At 48.5% G+C, this 22956-nt stretch overlaps 1 protein-coding gene across 1 annotated transcript in view; it reads right to left on the reverse strand.

Annotated features, from left to right (window-relative positions):
• ATRX (ATRX chromatin remodeler) overlaps positions 1-22956 on the reverse strand; it is a 2430811-nt gene that overhangs the window by 2126521 nt on the left and 281334 nt on the right. The window contains exon 7 of the mRNA XM_069612585.1: positions 2528-2637. Within this exon, the coding sequence (XP_069468686.1) occupies positions 2528-2637 (110 nt within the window). The remainder of the gene's footprint in view (positions 1-2527; positions 2638-22956) is intronic.

The raw sequence follows: 22956 nt of genomic DNA on the forward strand, positions 1-22956 counted from the left end.
TTGGCTTTGGCCGTGTTTGTTCAATTACAGGTTTTAATTGTTGAACACTTATTGCTGGATTAAAAGACTGCCTACATCCCTCTGGGAGAATCTCACTTTTTCTTTTTCAAAGAACAAAGTATGTTCTGATCTAACTAACTATTCCCTCCTTATAACGCAATATTGCAATGGTGATCACAAATGTGTGTTATTACTGACCTCAAATGACATCACTTATATGAAAAGTTACTCACCTGCTTTATGGCTCTTGTTGAATTGATTCCCAACTTTGGGATTAAGTTTACTAGTAGTTGCAGCATTTTTAAAGATGGTCTAACTATCCTTATATATATATATATACATATATATATATATATATCAATATTTATACTATAACTCAGCGTATAAGTGTTTACTTGGATACCTGTATTTACTTATTTCATTGTACAGCTCTACAGCTCACATTACCCCTCATAAAATAAGCCTGGCTGCTCACTCTACAAACGTCATTAGTACGAGCCTATATTAAAAGGTGGGTTACCGAATACCAAAATATAAGTCTTGTAAACTTCCACACCAGTTGGACTCTACAAATTCTTACCCAACACCACTTGTGTGTTTCGGCCTCCCAATCAGGGGTCAGCTCGTTGAACATGGAGAGTTCCAAATACTTTCTAATAAGGCCTTCGTCAGGACAGATAAAAATGTAAAGCCCCAACTTCTTAAATCAAACCAAACACTTCTGAACAGAGATCAGACCTCCTACAAACAAAAACATACAACAGTCGGTCTTTTTTTGCACTTAAAACAATTTTCATGGGCCACACAAACTAACAAAGGCTATTGCGAAATTGACTTACTTAGGACCTTTCACTTTGTCCCTTTGTTTGCATTCTATGTTGCTGCCACTTTTGAAGAGACTTTCTTCAATATTTAACCATCATTCATACACGGAAGTCTTTCTGAGAAAGAACAGAAAAAATGCAAATTCCCATGTAGAAACTGTGGTTAACTCCTGAATTGGTACTCAAATGCATTATTTTCTAAGACTGTCAGTACCGATAGACAGTCTCTTTTGGAGCCCTTGTATTTTACTATTGTACACATCACCTTACAGTGAAGTGCAGTTAAGATATCCTTATAACTTTTAACCCAATGGCTTTTTGGTTACTTTGACGATGTGCCCAAGACAAGCGGATGGCAGTGGTGTGATTTTTAGCATTTAGGATATTTTTCTTGTGCACCTTTGCATTTACCGCAAATGGCTACTTAAAGTGGCTAGCAAGGTGGTTTTGTCTGCGAGCAGGAGGAGGGGGCTGGGACCGTCTTGTCCCAGTCCACATCTTCTGGTGCCCACAAATCTGTTGCTGGACAGCTATGATGACCAGTGGTTGTCCAAGATCGGACAACCCAGGCCTATTTGAATGTGCAGATCCATTCCATCAGTGGGTTTGGGCTAGCTCACAGACTGAATCATGGATAAAAGGAGGGCCCCTGTAGTTGTTCAACAGATCATTGCAGGAACCAAGACTTTTCAGGAAGAACAGCCTGTCAATGCCCAGAGGACTCCTGCAGCTGACCAGCATTGACGGCAGTGAAGCCCTGCCCCTCTGCCTGATCTCCGAAGACCTTCATTGGGTTTTGACCTTTGGACCGGTAAAAACAACCAGTCTCAACCCCTGCCCGCAGATCAATGCCTTGGAAGCCTTCTGAAGTGTCCCTGGGCCACACTGAACTAAACAGCTCCCTTTTGGGCTACTGCGCTACAGCTGTCGCCTTCAGAGCAGAGCTTTGGAACACAGGAAATTCATATTATGCCATAAGTCGCATATCCTCCGAATTTCAGCCTTCTCGTGGCAGGGGAAGCTGAACTGGAACTGCCGTGTTCACTGCAGGAAGATCAACTGTCACCACCTGACCGTGGTAATCTCTGCTGGAACCACCCTCTGCACGCCGTGAGACGTCAATGAGAGTCTGCACCACCGAGGTCTGTACCGTCTGGTGAGCACCACAACCAGCTCCTGATACCAAACGTGAGCTCTGCACCGGCAACTCCCCGAACCAAGGACAGAAGATTGGAGCCCCAGCGAATTCAGTCAGACCTGCAGTGTCACCAGGAAGACACGTCGTTGGTGGGACATGCTGTACTGTACTTCACACCAAATCCACCTCAACCTGTATCAAAGCCTTGCTGTGCAGCCATACGTCATTCAGTTTGTCAAATGTAAACCTTGTGTCCACACTATGTTGTATTATCAGAAAACAGTATGTGCTGAAAATCCCCTTAAATACACACATGTCCTCTGCAAAGCTACTCACACGGGTTGTCTTTGTGACAGCACAAACCTGAGGGGAAGCCTTGCTCAGGGGGTACATCAGAGTTTCACCCCAGATAAGGCCAGGGATTATCCAGTGAATAAATTATCAGCCAACCCAAGAAAATGTAAAGAAAACATCGCTTTCCAGAGGTACAATTTGCGGTTTCCATCATCAAAGTAGCAAACTCATAAAAATAAAATCAATGGTGACATTTCAAAAGGAGACCTACCTTACAAATTAGGACTTTAAGAGCTGGATGTCGACAAACTGACTCCTTCTGAAAATGGTTTACTTGCTGTCCACAAGCGGTGCAGTTAACAATTCCGTGAAGTCCCTCCTCTGAAATAGCCATTTAAAAAGCATAGAACAATGATAAGAAGCAACATTATGTACATAAAAAATACTAAAGGGACCACATTAGCAAATGTTAGAATTGGAAAATCTGAACGAATAGTTAAAGAACCACTTAACTATTAAAGGACAGAATGATCACGCGTGCATTACACAAGAACATTTGTGGACCATGCAAATTTGGCCCCGATTTGTTGTCCTGAATGGGGGCATCAGTCAATGAGAAACCTTTAGAAAAGACATAAATGTCCCTTCAGCTCTAGGCAGTCAACCTGGCACTCCTAAAGCAGCTCATTAATGGATGACATGTCAAAGCGTGCCCTCAAAATCCAGAATGGTTGCCAGCCTATCCTCCAAGGAGTCATTGGATAAGTGTCTTGCGTTTTTCAGTAAGCAAAACGATGGCTCAAATGAGGAGGTGCGATTCCTGAGATCACAATTACAACATTTACAGAAATCCTGGAATTGGTATACGACTTGGACAAAAGTCCCTTGCAAGAAATCTTCTGTTAGGGAGAATTTTCATTTTAGTGCTGAATTCCTCCTACCTTGTAGATCCACAGCTCTTTTGCTGGACTTGCTTGCTCACTCTGATGTGTTTTGACCTAATTTGGATTATGCGTTTCCTTTCTTTTTGGTGTCTGGCAAACTCCATAGGCATATATTTTTTGTATGGCGACACACAGCAACTTCTGCGCAGTGTCAGAGAAATCCTATAGCTTTATCTTAAGGTATTTAAACCTTTTCTTGTGCGAACTACTGTTCCCAAGAATAGTAAAGTGAAACTGACTTTACCAGTTCTCTTTGTAGGTCCAGCACACCCCATCTTATGTGGAGTGCTAGGGGGTTATTTAGTAGACCCTTTTCCTATTCTCTCATGTAACATTTTTTAATGTTACCCTCGCTACTTTAAATGGCTGGTGGCAGTGGTTTAATGTTCCTACCATTGTGCTTTTCTACCGCAGGCTGAATCCTCAGCTGCAGTATAGCACCCATGGGTGACTAATGTGTCAAAATGGCCCAGTCTTTTTTCACCATTTCTTGTTTGTGAGGTCTTTCTTTGGTTTTACTCTGCGCGTAGAACCAGGTTTAACACTTTTTTTTTTGTTTTGCCTTTGGTGGGCTTTAGCACTGAACCCCACCTCTCGCCCCAGTGTGTCTGTAAGGGCAGGAAGTGAGGAATGTGCCTGAAACTCCCCTGTCCTTAGTGGGTATTCTGAATGCACCCAGTCCTGATTGGCTGGCTATCCTTGAAGGACAGCCACCTTGCTGTTTGAGAGACTGTTAGGGAGAATTCTCTTATAAGGCTAATTTCCCAAACCTAGTGAGTCCCCCAGCAGCTTTGCTGGATTTTCGGGGTTTGTTTTTTTCTCCTGCTAAGAGTGAAACTCTTTTCCTCCCACTCTTAGGCATGATTTGAGGTATGTCTTTGACATTGTATGTGCTTATGGTCTATGGGGCCTTTTACTCCATAGGGTATCATCTGTTTTTTGTGCATGTGTTACACAGCACCCTCAGTGCAGTAACACAGGGGTGTCATAGTGACCCTCAAACATAGACTCCATACCCTGGGACTGACTACTGTCTCCCAGGGCATGTAAAGTCACCATTGACTTTACTAGTCCAAAATTGTGACCAGAACCAGTACAAACCATCATATTGTGGAAGTACTGGAAGGGGTTAATTTGATTGCCCCGGGGGTCTGTTTTCAAGGGGGCACTGTCCAGTACCCCCTTGTCGAGTTTCTGGCTGGTGGCAGTGGTTACCACGCAAAATATTCCACCGGAATATTTCCTATGGGATTTTCCCATTGATTTTAAATGCACCACTTTTTGGTGCAATGTTAAAGATACCGTCGATTTATTTATTTAATATTAAAATCAACGGTTGGGTCTTTTCGCCAGAACTCTTTTCCAAAATGACGTTCGTATCCGTCTCTGTAACTCTAACCAAGGTCGAGTCCTTTGTTCCACTATTTTGGCGGGCTTCTCCACAGAAGCCCTCCAAATGGTGCCACTCTGTCTGGGTTCCACAGGATGTGTGGGGAGGGGAATTGGCAAACTGGACTGGGTTGCCTTAGCAACTCAAGTCGCACTCTGTTCTGATGGGCCCAGTGGTGAGCCGCCGGGCTCACCACTTTGCATCTGTGAGTGACAGCTAGGCTGTTGAATGGGGGTTTTTCTGCATAAAAGCAGGGCCTTTTGGGACTGGAGCTTCAGAAGTCGCCACAGGACCTAACAATCCGAAGAGGGAAGAAGCTGAGCCATCTGCAACGACACCACCGGTAGAGCCCTGCTGCAACGAACTCACCACTTTTCCAACGACAAGAGAAGATCTTCTGCTGGACGAGTCTTCTTCCTTTGAGCTGGTGGGATCAACCAGTTCGCCCCTTTCGCCTTCCAAAGACGTCTCTTGGTCTAATCGCCCGTGCCAAGCACCCCAGCGGATAGCCACGCTTCACCACTTTGACCGCAAATAAAAGGAACGCACCTTTTAACCGACGAACGCCGCGGCTGTTTTCTTCCCTGTGCAGTGCCTCGACTCCCAAGTTTCCTCCTCGACGAGATCCTCTCTTCCCCTGGTCGAAACAACAAACTGCAACCACTGCCAGGAACAACTGCCACCGCCAGAGCTTCCTCTCGATTTAAGGTACTGTGTTCTGCCTGGCCTCCCTTTCCACGGATTGCTAAAGGTGACCCTTAAATCCTTGGCTTTCCAACTGGGTTGGCCCCAGAACTTCTAACTTTACTTCTTGAATCACCCCAACCTCTTTTGAACATTCTGCAAAGACTTTTAGTGCATTTTAAACTGTGATCTTGGGCACATTTCGCTTTGCTCCATTTAAAGTGGGCCTGGCCTATGAACTTTGGCTCTACAGTGTATAATGCCTTTACTACGTTGCTTTGAACTTCTAAAAGTGTGTTTATTTTTATGAACCGTTTTATTTTTATGCCCTGCCTTTTCATCCCCCTTTAACTTAACTATTGGAGTGCCATCTAGGTTACGCGCTCACATCTGTTTTAACAAATAGTGGTGTTTTAACCCTGACTTGTCTAATAGTTATCAAGGGAGGTGTTTATACTTTACCTGACTGTTTTAACTTGCTTTTGACTTAGTGTGCTAGTGTGTTGCCTAAAGTGTGTTTTAAATAAATAATTATATACTTTTGATACAAAGCTCTGGTCAGTGTTTGTTTGCTCTACTGTGTTTTTGGCCCCATTGCGTATACTCTATATGCTGCCCTACCCTTCTTGAGAGAAGTCTGACTGCTCAGCCACAGCTACCAGGTAAATCTGGGTGGTACAAACTGCTATCAATTGGGTTTACTGCTTACTCCTGTAGTCTTTATCTTTTTGCAGTGGTCCCCAAGGGAACTGCACAGGATTCTGCCTAACACAGACAGCTAGGCTGTGCATGAATGGGAGAAAGATTCCTCAGTGACACTGCACGGAGGGTGCTTTGTGTCACTATCGAAAAAACAAAGGCCTATGGAGTTTGTCAGACTCCAAAAACAGTGAAAACAGAATCCTAGTCAGGGAAAAAAAACAGAGTGAGAAAAAGGTCCCACTCACTCAGGTGTTGAAATTAAAAATTCTCAAGTCCAGCAAAAGAGCTGGGGGTCTCCAAAGTGGGAGGACATTAGCACAGAAATAAGATCCCTCTAACAATGGCCATGTTTGGTCAATAGCCACAGTTAGTAAGTAGGCAAACATGATAATTGCGGTAAGGCTAAAACGAAATACACCACAAAATGGTAAAAAGTCACTACTGCCACCTACTTGTCCATTTAGCACACCTAGAGTAACCAAAAATCCTTTGAGCGTTTAGGGTAAAAACAAAAAGTGTACCCAATTTGCTGAATTGTATGGAGCATAGCGCTCAATAACATCGGACCCAGTTGGTGGTTGAGCTGAGACGGACAGTCTTGGTTCAGAAATTGACGATCTATCTTGCAAGGTGGACATATCCGCGGTCCAGATTGATAAGCTATGTGGCAGAATGTCCGAAGCCGAACATAGAATTGGGGACGGCGGGGACAAAATAGCATCGCTCCAGTGAGAGGTTGACTCACCAACAAACGATATGGAAAGTTGTGGCTAAGAAAGAGGATCTTGAGGGGAGATCCAGGCAGAATATAAGGATTACGGGGGTGGCAGAATCCAACCATATTGACAATATGGAACTGTTTGTGGAAAGGCTATTGATGGAAATCCTCCATAATCCGCCCATTACTAACCACTTCATGGTGGAGCAAGCGCACCGATCATTGGTGAACCGGCCTCTCCCGGGCGCTCCGGAAAGGGCCATCATGCCTGCATCTTCAACCCCAGGGCGCTCCGGAAAGGGCCATCATTGCCTGCACCTTCAACTATAGAGACCGCGATACGCTGTTGAGGGCGGCGAGAGAGAAGACTACTTTGAGATGGGGCTCTGCAACAATACGGTTATTCCCGGTCTTCAGCCAGCAAGTGCAGGACCAAAGGAAACCGTTTCAGAATACTATTCTAAGAAAAAAGGTTGTCCGCTATGCAATGTTGTACCCTTCGAAGCTTAGGGTAGTGCACAATGGCAAGACCCTGTTCTTCAGTTCATCGGATGCTGCAGAGAGATTCGCAACTGAAATTCCGAATCCGGAGGAGTCCCTTTGGGGCTCCCCTTGATCTGAACGCTGGTTGTTAAGCATTATTGTCATGTACGGTTTGAGGCCCCCGCAGGGGCATATATGGGCATATATAGGTCTGTTTCAAATTTCTTATCGTTGCTGATGGGGTAATATGGTTATGGTTTATACTTCAGGGGATATGGTTTAGCCTCCAGACAGAAGGAGCTGCAGCGGACGCCAGCACCCCCCATGCCCAGCGGCACTGCTTTCTTGGTTGGTGTGTTAAGTACAGGGTATTTGGGTTGGAGGTGGGATGTGTCAGCCGGTAGGATTGGGGTTTCTGGCATGGGTGGAGGGAGGGGTAGGAGTTCTAGCTCAGAGGGCATTGATGGTTGTACAAGAAGTACTTGGGTTTTTGTTTGGGGGGGTGGGCAGGCTCTCTCTCTTTCAGGTCTTGGGAATTATTGGCACCTTGGGTTTTCACTCTGTGGTTGCTACGTTCAGTATACATCTTCCATGCTAAACTAGAAGCCTATAGCTACTGTCTTTGTTCCCACCTGATGTAACTCAGCCCCGTGGGGCTGACGCACTTTCAAACACGACTCTCACCGTGGTCACATGGAATATTCGGGAGTTCACTAATGGGAAAAAGTCCTGTCTCATTGCATTCTACGTGAGGAGACATCACGCCAACGTGTTTTGCCTCAGAGACCCACTTGGGGACGGAGCATAAATTGCCAGCGTTAGCGGGCTGGGGAGTACATAGATATGCCTCGTCCTACTCTACCCATTCCAGGGGTGTGGCAATCTACATTCACCGTTCACTAAACTTCAAACTGCATAAAACACTTACGGACACAGAGGGTTGTTTGTTCTGGTTGCAGGGGAGATTGCAGGCTGGTCGGTCCTATTTGTAAGCATATATGGCCGCAAATGATTGCCCTGAATTTTTTGAGAGTTGCGCTATGCACTTACGTATACGTTTCCAGGGTATGAGGTGGTCTGGGCGGGTGATTTCAATGTGACGTTATCCTTGACCATCGATAGGTCCTCCTCAACACAGACGTGTCTCTCTCTCACGCTGCTATCAAATGGTCCTCCCATTGCTTCAGACTATTCCCTGGTTGACCTTTGGCGCCTTCATCACACAGACTCCTGGAATTCACCTTTTATTTGAGTGTGCACGGGAGCTCACCAGAATAGATTACATCTTCTTGTTCTCTGAACTGCCCCGTGGTTCTTCTAAAGCTTTGATACTACCTCGCACCTTGTCTGACCACTCCGCTGTCTTGGCCCAATTCGATGCCCCCTCCATCCTCTCTAGACAGCGCAGGTGGAGATTTAGAGCTAGTGCCCTGGAGGACCTAGAGTTCTGTGAGGATACCCGTCCGGCTATGGAACAAGTTACTTACCTGTAACTGTTGTTCTCCAGCATGGGTCTGGCATGGATTCACATGCTCATGAATATTCCCCGTCGTCAGGCTGGGAATCCTTGGTAAGGAAAAAATCAGTATCAGTTTCGTTTCTGATCTGTCTTTTGTAGTAGTAACCAATCACTGATCTCTGCGTCATACTGACCACAGCCAATGACTGCCCTCTACCTTAGCCCCGCCTCTGGCAGCCATCTTCAGATTTGGTAGCACGTGAAGTGGCAGTATGACCAAGTGAAGAGCCGCAGAGGGGTAGGCGGGAGGGTTCGCATGTGAATCCATGCCAGACCCATGCTGGAGAACAACAGTTACAGGTAAGTAACTTGTTCCTTCTCCAGCATGGGGTCTGGCATGGATTCACATGCTCATGAATAAAGAATACATAGCAGTACACACATGCACAACCACGGGAGGTGGCAAAGGCTCAACATTAAGCATTACATCAAACTCAACATTAAGCAATTCTTACCTCCTCACCAGGCTCACCTTAGGCGAACAGATTGCGCAGCACTGCTTGGCCGACCCTGGGCTCCTCGCTGGAATCCCGATCAACGCAGTAGAATCTCATGAAGGTGTGCGTCGACCTCCACGTAGCAGCCCTGCAGATGTCCAGCAAGGGCACACCAGATAAGAACGCCGTGGTAGCTGCGATCGCTCTGGTGGAATGGGCTCTCGGACGGCCAGGCAGCGGTCGGTTTGCCAACCCATGACAGTACATGATACAGCCAGAGAGCAATCTGGAAATGGAGGCCTTTGAGAGAGCCTTCCCCCGATTGACAGGTCCAAAGTTCACAAAAAGTTGTGATGTCTTCCGAAAAAACTTTGTGCGGTCCACGTAAAACTTCAGCGCTCTAGCCACATCCAGCGAGTGCAAAGTCCTTTCGGCCGGCGACGAAGGCGACGGGAAGAAAACAGGCAACACCAAGGGTTCGTTGAGGTGGAAGTACGGGGGCTTGCAGGAAAGGGCCTGGATCTCTCCCACTCTTCGTGCGGAGGTGATGGCCACAAGAAACGCTGTTTTCCACGACAAGAACTTCAACGGAGACGAGTGCAGAGGCTCGAACGGAAGTCCCATGAGCTTGGTCAGCACCACGTTGAGCTCCCACGCCGGGGCCGGAGCCTTCACCGGCGGGAACGATCTGAACAGTCCCTTCATGAATTCTTTCACCAGACGATGAGACCACAAAGACGTCCGCCCCGTGGTTCTGGTGTATCGGGAGATCGCAGCAAGATGAATCTTGATGGACGCGTGCGCCAGTCCAGCCTTGGCCAGCGTCAGAAGGTACGGCAGTACCTGGGGAGCCGTAATCCGTAGAGGGTTAATCTTCTGTGCGTGGCACCAGACAGAGAACCTCTTCCATTTGTGTCCATAGCATTTAAGAGTGGAGGACGCCCTGGCCTTTGCAAGAACCTCTCTGCAGTCGGCCGGTATGTCGTATCCTCCAAACTCTAACGCTGCAGGAGCCAGGCCTGCAAGTTCAGCGACTTCGGGTCGTGATGGAGGATGGCACCTCCTTCCCTGGACAGAAGATCTGCGTCCACTGGCAGCTTGAATGACGGGGACGCTGACAAGTCCAGAAGGTCCGGGAACCATATCTGCCTCGGCCACGCAGGTGCGACGAGGATCATCCTGCACCGTGACCTCTTGAGCTGGTTGATGAGCCGGATCAGCAATGGCGGGAACGCATATAGAAACAGGCCCTCCCAGGGGACCGAGCAAGCATCGCCCATGCTCCTCGGCTGGGGAAACCTGCTGGCGAACCTCTGGCACTTGGAGTTTGTCGCCGTCGCGAACAGATCGATCTGGGGTGTGCCCCCCCCCGTCGGAAGAGGCGGTCCACTAGATCTTGTCGTAGTTCCCACTCGTGGAACGAGCGCAGCTCTCTGCTGAGCGAGTCGGCGATGGTGTTTTTTTATCCCTGCCAGATGAAACGGCACCAGAAACATCCCTTGGGCGACGGCCCAATACCACAGATCCTGCGCCTCCTTGGACAGGGCTGGGGATCTGGTACCGCCCTGCTCCCTGATGTAGAACATGGTGGTGGTGTTGTCGGTGAAGATCCTCACCACCTTGCCCTTGAGGGACAGAAGAAAGGACCTGAGGGCCCAAAACGCTGCACGGAGCTCCAGGACGTTGATATGGAGGGACTTCTCCGTCAGAAGCCAAAGGCCTCTCGCGTGCAGATTTTCGGTGTGCGCTCCCCACCCCTGTAGGGAGGCATCCGTGGTCACTGTCTCCTGGTGGCCGGGGGTCTGGAAGTCCATGCCCGCCGTCAGATGCGCGCGGGTGCCCCACCACCAGATCGCTCGTCGGAAACTCTCGTCAAGTGTGATCCTCTCCTCGAAGCTGCCCGTCGTCTGGATCCAGCGCGCGTCCAGGAACTCCTGCAACGGGCGCATCCGGAGCCTGCACAGGCGGATGAGATAAATGCAAGAAGACATCATTCCGAGGAGGGACTTGATGGACCTCACCCTGGCCGCGTCCGCAACCAGCATCCGCTGCACCTTGCCCAAGATGGCCCTTGTCCTTTCCTCCGACGGAGAGGCCAGAAGCGACACTGTGTCGAGCTTCGCTCCCAGAAACAGTGCGTCATGCGCGGGCTCCAGGTGGGATTTGGCGTAGTTCATGGAGAATCCCAGGTCCGTGAGCAGTTGGACGTCCTTGCCGTGTGCTCCACGGCGAGCTCCCTCGTCTATGATCGGATGAGCCAGTCGTCCAGGTAGGGGTAGACGTGGATCCCCTCTTGGCGCAGCTGCGCCGCCACCGGTGCGAGGCACTTGTTGAACACCCTGGGTGCCGACCTCAATCCAAAGGGAAGGGCTCTGAACTGGTAGTGACGCCCTTGGACCATGAACCTGAGAAACTGTTGGTGTCCCTTTAGGATGGGAATATGGAAGTAGGCATCCTCCAAATGCAACGACGACAGGAAATCGCCCTCCTCCAGTTGACCCAGGACGTGTTGGAGGGTGACCATCCGGAACTTCTGTGCCTTGATGAATTTGTTCAGTCGTAGGTCCAGGATGGGACGCCATCCTCCCGTCTTCTTCACAAGGAAGTACCTTGAGTAAACTCAAGAGCCCCAAAGCCTCTTTGGGACGAGCGCGATGGCGCCCTTCTTGAGCATCGCCTTTACCTCCAAGAGAAGTTGAGGGACGTGATGTTCTTTCCTGGCCACGGGGGGGACGCGCGGGCACCTCTTTAGAAACTCGAGCGCGTGACCCTGAGCTAGGGCGTCCAGTACCCAACGGTCGGTGGAGATGGAATCCCACATGCTGACGAAGCTCGCCAGCCGGCCTCCCACCGGGGTGCTTCGGTGGGGGCCCGACCCCATGGCCGGTTCAGTCCTGCTTCGACGAGGCTTTGCCGCCTTGTCCTCCTTGGCGACGACGGCAGGGTCTGCCTGACTTGCCTCGTCCCCTGTAAGCTTCCTGTGACGACAAACGGGCCGCTTGGCGGTAGGTGGAAAATCTGCCGCTGGAACCTTTGGAGGCACCCTGTTTGCCTCTGCCGCTCCGAAAGGGCGGCCGCCGTTGCTGGAGAACCCCAAGAGCCCGGGCCGTCTCCGCCTTGATGGCTTGAAGGGAATCGTCCACTGTTTTCCCAAACAGTTCGTTTCCGTCGAACGGCATATCCAAGACTCTGGTCTGCACGTCTTGACGGAAGTCAGTAGCCTTGAGCCATCCACGCCGCCTAAGGCACACGCCGTTGCCCAACTGGCGAAATCCAGTGTCGGCGATGTCCGTCGCAATCGTAATGGCGTGGTCCGACGCCACCTCTCCTTCCTGCAAGATCTCTAGGGCTTCCGCCCTCTTGTCTGGTAGGAAGTCAAGCAGGGGGGCCAGTTTGTACCACAACTCCCTGTCGTAGCGGGCTACGTTGGCCGCCTTAATCGTCGTCGCTGCCGATGAGATGACTCTGCGTCCCATTGTGTCTAATTTCTTTCCCTCGCCGTCCGGCGGGGAGGTTGACGTAGAGGCCGCGCCTCCCCCCCCCCCGCTTTCTTCCTGGCCACCGCAGAGACGACCGAGTCCGGGGTCGGCTGTGCCCGAAGGCACAAGGGGGCCGCGTCCAGGATCCGGTACTTCTTCTCGTACTGATCCCTTCTAGCCGGCGCCGTGGATGGGTTCTTGAGGAGGGCGAGGCCCTCGTCCCAAATATCGTCTAGTAGAGGCACAGCGAGGACCGTCTTCCTCTTGGTCTCGCCCCGTTGATAAAGGAAACCTTCCTTCTCTTCCGGGCAGAGCTGGAAAAGCTCGGATGCCCTGGCGATCATGGAGTGAAAAAATCCAATCTGGTCGGGCGGGGAAGCCCGGGTGGGAGGTGACGACGGGAGATCCTCGTCGTAAACCTAGTCGTCTGTACCCGTCGCGGCCGTGTCCGTCCCCGTATCATCCCCACGTGTCGTGGACGGGGAGGAGGAGGGCTGAACATGGCGCGATGGCTGAAAAGGAGGTGGAGGATGAATCCTCTTAGGGGGAGGGCTCCAAGAAGGGCCTGGCTCCGGGTCCCCCATCGGGAGCGGTTCCTCCGTTGGTGGCAACGGCAGTCTCGTCCTCATCTCTGAGCATAAGGACTGTATAGCCAACAAAATGGCCGCCGAGTTGTCTTGCGGCACTGGTTGAGGGAGATCCGACGGGAGATCAGGAGCCCCGTCGGCATCCTCAACGCCCTCGTCGTCTTCCACGTTTGGGTCCCTCCCGACAGGATGGCCTTCTTCCACGCCAGAGCCGTGGCCTAAGACTTCGATCAGCTCCTCCTTAGAGGTTGAGGCCGAGTCCACAACGACCTCCTGCCCCCCCTTTTTCTTCTCCGTAGGAGGTTTCACGGGGGTCCTGTCGATGGGCATGAAAGAGGACTCCCTCCGCGGTGGCAGGGAGATCCTGGGCCCCAGGGTCGCCACCACTGGTGTAGCCTCCACAGGCTGAGCCAGGGCCGCCGCGACTGTCTCGATAGAGGCCTTGGCCGGATGGATCAAGGCTTTCACCACCTTAGGTGCGCTCACCGCCTTCTCCTTGGGGGGGGGGGTCACCATCTCGCTCCCCCTCCGATGGGGCCTTAGGGCACGACCGGGGTCTCTCCAAGAGCTTCACCGGGTGCTCGGCCTTCCTCTTACCCAAGCCAGAGCATTGGCTCGTGGTTGACAGTGCCGGGGAGGATGCGCCCTGCCTGGCGCCCGTAGAGCCCGAACGTTCGGCACTCCCAGTGCCAGCGGACTCGCGGTGCTTGGCCTTCTGTTGGACCCCCGTCGCCGGGGCGCCCTCAAAGGTCTTAGAAGACCGCTCGGACTTCTTCTCGCCTGACGGGCTCTTTCCTTCCAGCCAGTTGCCGAGACGTTGATGGCGGTCCTTCATGGACCGCTCCGACATACAGTCCTTCTCCACGTGCGTCTTGTCCTCATGTAGGCAGTAAAGGCAAAGGGAGTATTCGTCCTCCTTGAAGACATTCTGAAGCTGGCATCCAGGGCAGACCCTTAACAGCTTTCCGGGCGTCGGGCTTCCCTTCTCCTGGGCCATGTCCGAGATGGGCCTGAGAAACTTCTGGAGTCCTCCAAAAGCGTGGCTTGACGAAATCTTCACCCTTGAGGGGCGTAGACGAATCCGACACGGATCCCTGTTGATCGGATGAAGAGACGGTGGAGCTTGAGGCTCTTTTGACCGAAAAAAGATACATTTTTCTGAGAAAAAACGTGAAAAAAAGCACTAACGCTCGAGAGCAATAGCACGAGGATCCCAACACTTGAACGTGCGGTAAAAATCTGAAGATGGCTGCCAGAGGTGGGGCTTAGGTTGAGGGCAGTCATTGGCTGTGGTCAGTATGACGCAGAGATCAGTGATTGGTTACTACTACGAAAGACAGATCAGAAACGAAACGGATACTGATTTTTTCCTTACCGAGGATTCCCAGCCTGATGACGGGGAATATTCATGAGCATGTGAATCCATGCAAGATCCCATGCTGGAGAAATCTGAATTCTTTCTAATAAATGCAGACTGTTTCGGACCTTCGGGTGGTCTGGGAAGCGTTTAAGGTGTTCATTAGGGGTTGGTGTATCTCTCAGGAGGTGGAAGTTCTGAGGTGTATTCAGAGAGCCATAGCATCAAAGGAAAAAGAATTGAAAGAGCTGGAGCTGAGATTGGCTGCGACTAGTTCTCCTAAAATTCAGGATAGCATTGAGGTTAAGGAAAGGGAAATAAGTCTATTATTGGCCGATGAGGACAGATTTTTGGGAGACCCAATTATAGCCTCTAGGTTTGTGGAGGGGGACCGTCCTAGCAGAACTCTTGCATGGGTCATTCGACAGGAACGTCATTTACAACCTATAGTGGAAATCGTTACTGCAGAGGGTGAGTCCATTAGGGATGGTGGCAGGATTAACGAAATGTTTTGGGGGTACTATGACACGCTGTATACTTCTAAATCAACGGCGTCTCATGATGACATTACACGGTACCTAGACAGGATAGCACTGGGGTGGCTAGACCCAGCAGTGGGGGCACTGCTGAACGTCCCTCCCACGGATGAAAAATTGCTTAAAGTTATCCAATCTCTACCCAATGGGAAAGCCACGGGAATAGATGGCATCAAAGCTGAATTGTATAAGGCATTCCCGTCTTTAATAATCACTCATTTGCGCAACATGTTTGAAGCCTCAGCTTCGTTCGGAGTTCTCCCTTAGACTACTAGGACCTCTCTGGTGACTGTCCTGCTTAAACCAGACAATGATTCCAGACATTGTGCATCCTATAGGACACTATCGTTGATAAATACTGACAAGATCATTGCTAAGCTGTTAGCAGGTAGACTTTTACCTCTCATGCCAGCCTTGGTCCTTCCGGACCAGGCAGATTTCTTACCGGGCCCTTCAACACAGAATAACTTACGTAGATTGTTCACAACGTTAATCCGGAGGTTCCTATAGCAGTGGCAGCGCTCAATACAGAAAAGGCATTCGACTCGGTCGAGTGGCCCTTTCTCTTTGAGGTCTTCAGGAGGGCAGGGATAGGTACCAAGTTTTTACAGAGGACCCGCTTGTTGTACACAGCCCCGCGGGCCTTGGTATATACTAATGGCATCCAGTCCGATCCCATCTTTCCATCGGGAGGCACCAGGCAAGGCTGTCCCATTTCCCCTATCCTATTTGCCCTAGCCATAGGGCCAGTAGCCTGAGCTCTTAGGGAATATCGTGCGTCTCACTTCAGTCCCAGACGTCTATTGCCCTATATGCAGATGACATGTTAATCTACATAAAAAAACCTGCAAACTAATCTTAATCCTGTGGTAGAGGTGGTCTCGGAGTTTGGGGCTTTATCTGGCCTTTGTATCAATTGGGCAAAATCTGAGGTGCTCCCACTCACCCTTGGTATTTCCCCTTTAGACGTGCGTCGACATCCCCCGGTAGGCTTTATGAGGAGAATTATCTTGCTGCCTTAAAACTATTGGAGCACAGGGTGGACACTTGGGTCCGCCTTCCTCTCTCTTAGGCTGTTCGTATTTCATGGTCTAAGATGGTGGTTTTGCGCAAGTTGTTCAATAATGTTCTGATTTGGCGTCCTGCATCTTTTTGGCAACGTGTTAAAAGTATATGGGCTGGGAAACAGCCTCGCGTCTACTTGGAAACTATGTGGCGACCCTACTCTCAGGGGGAATGGATGTGCCGGATCTTTATTTATACTCTGATAGCTCAGGCGCCGTGTGGTGGTCCCCTCGGTTGATCTTCCACATTCTCGTTTGGAGAAGACCATTGGGTATCCTGACGATCTCAGAGGACTTCTTTGGGCTCCATGGGAGAAATATCCCAGAACTGAAATCAACCTACTGACCTCACTATTGGAGCCTGGCATCGGCTTGCAGAGTGGGCTGGTGCGTCCCAATGGTACTCTCCTGCGATGGCCATATACCGCTTTCGGGACATTCCGCTCACACACGAGACTGTGTTCATACAACACTTTTCTAACCTTCAGATTCATACTTTGGGTGATGTTGCACCGGACTGTAGATTTGTGTCATGGGAGGATCTTTCGGCAAGGGGCTCTTGGAACCCCATAACACAGCTTTTATATTTCCGGCTGAGGGAAGTACTGACAACCAGGTGGAGTGAATTTCCAGGCGCCCAACCCCCCCCCCCCCGCCCTCATGTTATACACCACTATGCCAGCTTCGACAAAAAAGCTAATCTCGACCCTGTACGGTTTGGCTCACTGGCTCAACCTTATGGCTTGCTGTGAACTCAGAGAGACTCAGCATAATTAAACGCTTCCAACTACCAGCAAACCTAAGGACTATTGGGGCCCCTTTAGGAGTTATATGGCTTGGGAGATGGATTTGGAAACGGGCTCGGATATGTAGCATGCGGTCGGTCGTCCCGGGGGTGCAGCCCACTTTACACGCTTTGTGGTTTTGTGTATTTGGGTGGGGGGGCTGGGGGAAGAGTTATGGTTCCAAGTTAAGGACGGTGGTACTGCAACTGGGATTATGTTCTGTTTGTATCTATTCTTATTTAAATGGTTTCCCTTCCCTTGGTGCTAAAGTACTTTGCAAATAATATGCTTGAGGAGAGGGTGGGTTGGCCCACAGGGGGCTAGCTCCCTCTGGTATTTAGTTGTGGGGGTTTCTTCGTTAGCCTGCTGTTTGTGTAATGTTTAGTATATGTTGTAAAATGCAAATAAAGACAGCTTAAAAAAAAAAACAATGGCTGCCCTGGCTCCCTGAAAGACACTATCCTCTGACTGTTTTGTAGAGGGATAGTTAAAGCAGACATTCTATACTTTGTGTAGCTGGGAAAGGGTTAATTTACTTGGCATTGGGGGTTTAAAAGAGAATTTGTGCTAACCATCGTTTTATTCCCTAAACCGTTTCTATGACAGCAAACTCAGTATTGCTTTAAATGTACCAGTGCTATATCAATGTCCACGGTGTCCTAGTTATTTAAGTCACCTCAGTGAGTTGAAAGTATCTGTGTGCCATCCCAAATGGGCATCTACTGATTAACATAAACGGAGAGTGTATTTTGAAGTATATTATAGTGTTACATATATTTGCTCCCATCTAAGGAATGCTTATTCAACTGACTTAAATTAATAAATAATTGTTTAATCAAGAAACCTTGAGTGTAAGTGTTTATTTGGATGCTTGTCACTGTGAATCTCTGTTACAACCCTACAGCTCACATTTCCCCTCTTGAGATAGGCCTAGCTGCTCAGTCACTCTACCAACTTGTGTAGTACATGCTTATACCAAAGGATGGGTTAACTATTGGCAAGTTGTCAAGGCTGGTGTAGTCTCCCACAGGGTACTGCATACAATCTTGCCTGACACTATGTAAGATTGAGTGTCTCAGTCGGATTGGGGGCACCAGCTATGGAAAGGGGCGAGTTCCAGAAAAATACTTCACAAGTAAACCTTTGTTGGATAAAATGGGCCAGGGACTTCAGAGAAGGCATCCTGTAGGTACACAGGTGTTCGGCCTGGGCAAACCAGTTTGGGCAAACTCCCAAACACATGAATAGGTACACCAGCAACACAGGAGCAGATCAGCAACTCTAGCTAAGGGTTACCATGAGCCCCTAAAGTGCCTTAAACGTGAAGAGGATGCTGCATGATATCCCTGCAATGCAGCAGCAGGCCCGCTCACCGGATTCTTGATCAGACAGACAAAAGAAGGTACACTTGAAGGGATCTCGCAGCAGCAGTCTAGTGAAGAGGCTCCAGGCAAAGGCTTCTTCTGGATCATCACTCCAGCCCTAAAAACACTACACTGGCTCCCACAAAAACATTGCAGCACCTTCAAAATAACGTGCATAACGCACAGGGCAATCAGCGGAAAAGGAGCCAAATTCCTACAAAAGAAAATTACAGTCTACAAACCAACGAGATCCCTCCGATCAAGCAACAAAATCTGCCTGGAACTCAAACCATACCTTAAGAAAAAACTTGGAAACACTTGCTTCTACCACTTAGCTGCAAAAACCTGAAACATCCCAAAAGAAATAAGAAACACTGAAGATCACCTAAAATTCAGGAAATCGCTAAAAACCTGGCTCTTCAACACCACAGACTAAATCTGGAAACCAAACCAGAAAAAGGAGGACTAAACCAGAAAGGACACGGACATCCCCGACCCAGGAGGGTAACTCCCACGGCACCTGGACGGGTAACACCGGATAGACTGGAATCAACAAATAATGACCCCACAGGGTATGCAGTAAGGGTGATACGGTATACCAATTACCGATGTTCACCTCATTTTCTCTAACCTCGAAAAACGGACCATTTTTGTACAAGGCTATTACACACAAGAGATACCATAGACTGCGTATGTTACTACTTAATTCCAGATGGTATCTTAACAAATCTGGCACAAAATAATTTCAAACAAAAGGGTCACTCTTAACTGGATATACTTCTTCCTAATTTCAGACAGTGTCCTAGTTTTCTCTGTCTATGTATGTTTTACCTCTTGTTTGCATATAATTGTGTCATAAATGTTTTCAGAAGATCATTACTTTAATTATTACACTTGACTAGATACAAAATCTTGACCAAAAACGAAACAATATTATTTTTGTTATTTTAATGAGAAACATAAGAACTTTTTGTGCCTGAGCCTCAGTACCATTTTACAAAAGTTTTTCTAAAGACGGGCTCAATTCTGAATACATAACATATTTCAGTCAAATTGTCAGCATCTGAATAAATCATGCACCATAAAAAGGCAATAGTAATTAAGAGCAAATGAAAAAGATAGACATTTTTTTAAACAATTCGAAAAAACAAACCAATGAAAAAAAAAAGAAAAAAAGATTTTCCATTTGAACAAAAACTCTCAACACAGGAGATGAATTCTATTCCTATGGCAGAGAAATATTATAACATTACTCAGTTTTCACCCTATTTTGGTTCTGGGAATCCACATGTGTGTATTCCAAGGGTCCCCAGGAAAAGAAAGAAACCAATTATTGTTCCTTGTAGGGTTTAAGGATATGTGGCTGGTGTCAACTTCGTTTATACATTCACACTAGCCAACCGCTTCTTACAATGCTGCTCAGGTCTACGTATATAAGAGCTGGCCTAACTGGTGTAGGCACAGTGGCCAACGCTGTCAGCCAAAGGAGGTCAGTCAGGTATGGTCAAATACGTTTCGGCGTGGAGATCTAAATAGAAAACGCCTTCCTCAGGACCAAAGGTCAGATGTGAAAGATTTTAACCCCTCAAAATGGGGTAGTTGAACGAGTGCCTGGAGCCAAAAGCAGGCTTTACCAAATTGGATGGTAGCAACTAGCTGGGGGACACTAGAGAGCAATGTGCCCAGTATGGTATATGCGCACTCCACTTGTATGGGCTTGGCTGATCACAAAAAAAAAATCGCATGTGTTCATATATGCACGTGGCTGGTAAAGCGCCGATTGCTCATCTTAAATGTGTGCATCCGGCTCCCATGTGAGAAGAAAAGAAAACTCAGGTCTCCACTGCGGGGCGGGCATGCAAGTCTTCCAGAGTAGAAAACCGGCATGTACCGTTGTCGCGTAGTTCACACAGTCTACCAAGTTCAACTGTGCGTGGCTGAACGTCCTCACAAATCAGATGTCCAAGTGTAAGTAGCGCAACCCCGGATAGACTGGAACACAGGCGGCACGCACGGAGACTGAGTCAACTACCCCAGACAATCCCACCAACACTTTCCCCCACAACTTAGTTACCACCAGGTATCACAGTGGTGTGGAATTGTCGAGATATTGGCAATCACCACACTACCTGAGAGGTTGACATTGGCACGTGCACTGGCCACAGGAGTAGGAAGGGAGAATAAGGGGCGCTATAAGAGAACATGTTAGAGGTGGGGACCAGATGAGTAAGGAACCTGTATGCCAGTCGGACCCAGATCAGGACAGAGCCGCATCAGGGGAGACTACGCAAGCCGAGCGCCTCAATTCAGGATAGAGACGCAAACTAACCAACCCTACTAACAATTTTCCTTTCTGCATACACCTCTCAAACTCCAAACCAAACAACCAAAACCTACAGCACAACAAACCGCACAAACTTCACTACATTGCAACAACAAAACAAAAACACACAGTCTTGCACAACAGTACACAACGGCTACCGGCCGCAAACAGCCCAGTGGGTCTGTTGGCTGGGCCTGGGGTAAGGCCGCCAACAGCACATCATTGCTCTTGTGCACTTTTCCTGCTTACTCCCACTAACTCAACCTCCCATCCTCTTTCAGAGCCACCAGAGCAGCAGGGGACCACTCCGGTGGGGCTAGTGCGCGGTACAAATGTCCTTTAACATTAACATTGTGATTTTGGCACCCTTTTCAAAGCATCAATGAAGATCGGTTACCACCCTATCGATTAGTCTCGCTTTCTCAGTCCAGCACTATGGTGAGGGGCCTTCGAGGAGTGTAATCCCATATGCGGCGGCAACGTTTCGGGAGGATTTGATCATCAGAAGTCAATGCAATGCACAATGGCCATAGGTCCCACCGTATTGGTGGTTTGCACCAGGTGAAGGTTGTAAATATACATCCATTTCTGTACTGCAATATTGGCCTAAGCACGCACACATCGAACGGCGCCATCGTGCCTTTCAAACTCCTTCGTTGTTTTGCTAATTTTCCCAGATTTCATTCCAAACGCTGTAAAGATTCGGAAAGTCACCACTCCGAAAGCTCTTCAGACATGCCCCTGCACAGAACTGCTAAATCTGCCGAGTACATGGTCTTTACCTTGGTGCCTTGAAAAACTGTCACAAACTCTTGCCTTTCCATAGATAATTGTGAATGTGCATCTAGACGATTAAAAGAAGCACAATTCATGGCATATGTATTCCTAAAAGCAGAGTGAGTCGAAATGCAGACTGACCTTTTAGTCAAGAAATAACAGATAATGTAGCGCAAGGAATGTCACCTTGTGTTAACAAGATGTCCTCCTAGACCCCACTCCGCTCCCAGACAGCAAATTGTCTGAGAGATGATGCTGAATGCGTCAGCATTTGTGGCAATAGTAAAAAACACATGTCTGTAGGTCATGAACCCTCATCACATGATGGGGTAGAACGAATATGCCATGTTCAAGCTGTATAAAGTATGCTCACTCCATTTCTTTGCTCACCTTCTCTATGCCTGTACACATGCATTGACGAATTTGGGTCCGCTTAAGCAATAATAAACTGTTTATACATTTGTGACTGGTGTATTTTCATTTCTTTGCAGTTGCCTCATATTTTGGACTAACAGATGGCGCCCGGATAATGACCCATCGCCTTGCGAGGACTAAATTAACAAACCGAGTTCAGTGAGTAGTATCTGGGCCCCTGCACCCAGACACATATTCCACGCAGACTGCTGCTTAGGGTCTCCATTCGCCATGCTTTGCCCAAAGGTAGTCCCAGCGAGATTCCCGGACTAGAGGCTTTTTGGGAAGACCGCCAGCCACAAAGTGGGTTCCTTCGATTTGATGAGGGAACTTTCTTTGATTGGAATCAGGTGAGTGTTTAAAACTGACAGAAGAACAAGTTACTTTCTTACCTGGTAACGTTCTTTCAATGGGATGTTCCTCCAACGTATTCCATCAATGTCAAAGATGTGGAATACGTCGGAGGACACAATCCTCCTCGAACTTGATATTTGTTTTGATAAATATTTTACATGTAGCATATTGACCAGACAGAGCTGTATTTTTCCAGAAATGTCATGTTTAATTAAGTTGTCATCTTGTTGGGCAACGCTTTGTTGCAGAAGACAACAAAATGGTTTGGAACATAGTCAGCTGGCACCATCATGTATCTAAAATATTGTTTAGGAGCTATAGTGTACAATAGTATTTTGCATCGTAAAACCAGACAAGAACCAGAACTTCAATGGCCAGAGCTAGGGAGTTTTGAAATGGCTAGAATTCAGCATCTGGAATCCGTATTGTTGCACAAGAAAGCGAGGCCTGCTGCATTTGACGTTGTTAGAGATTGGCGAAAGGAAGCCACACAACGCCTCAAAAGCAGAGAGAAACACGCACGTAGACACATACAGGCTGGAAAAGCTTTAGCCCATGATCAGCAAAAAGAAGCTATTAGCAGTATGGATAAGGGTTTCAATTAGAAGTACACAAAAAATACCCATATAAAGAATTGTATGCATCCGAGGTTTTTGAATGAAAGACTAACATCCCCTACTGCACCGCCTCCATATGTACTGCCACAAGCACAGCCAGCACAGGCACGACTACCTGCACCAGCTACACATTCTGATGATTTTCCTGTGCCACCTAGTGCACATG

This window comes from Ambystoma mexicanum, chromosome 5p (assembly GCF_040938575.1).
Source record: "Ambystoma mexicanum isolate Mex_15411 chromosome 5p, UKY_AmexF1_1, whole genome shotgun sequence".
In the NCBI taxonomy this organism is placed as follows: domain Eukaryota; kingdom Metazoa; phylum Chordata; class Amphibia; order Caudata; family Ambystomatidae; genus Ambystoma; species Ambystoma mexicanum.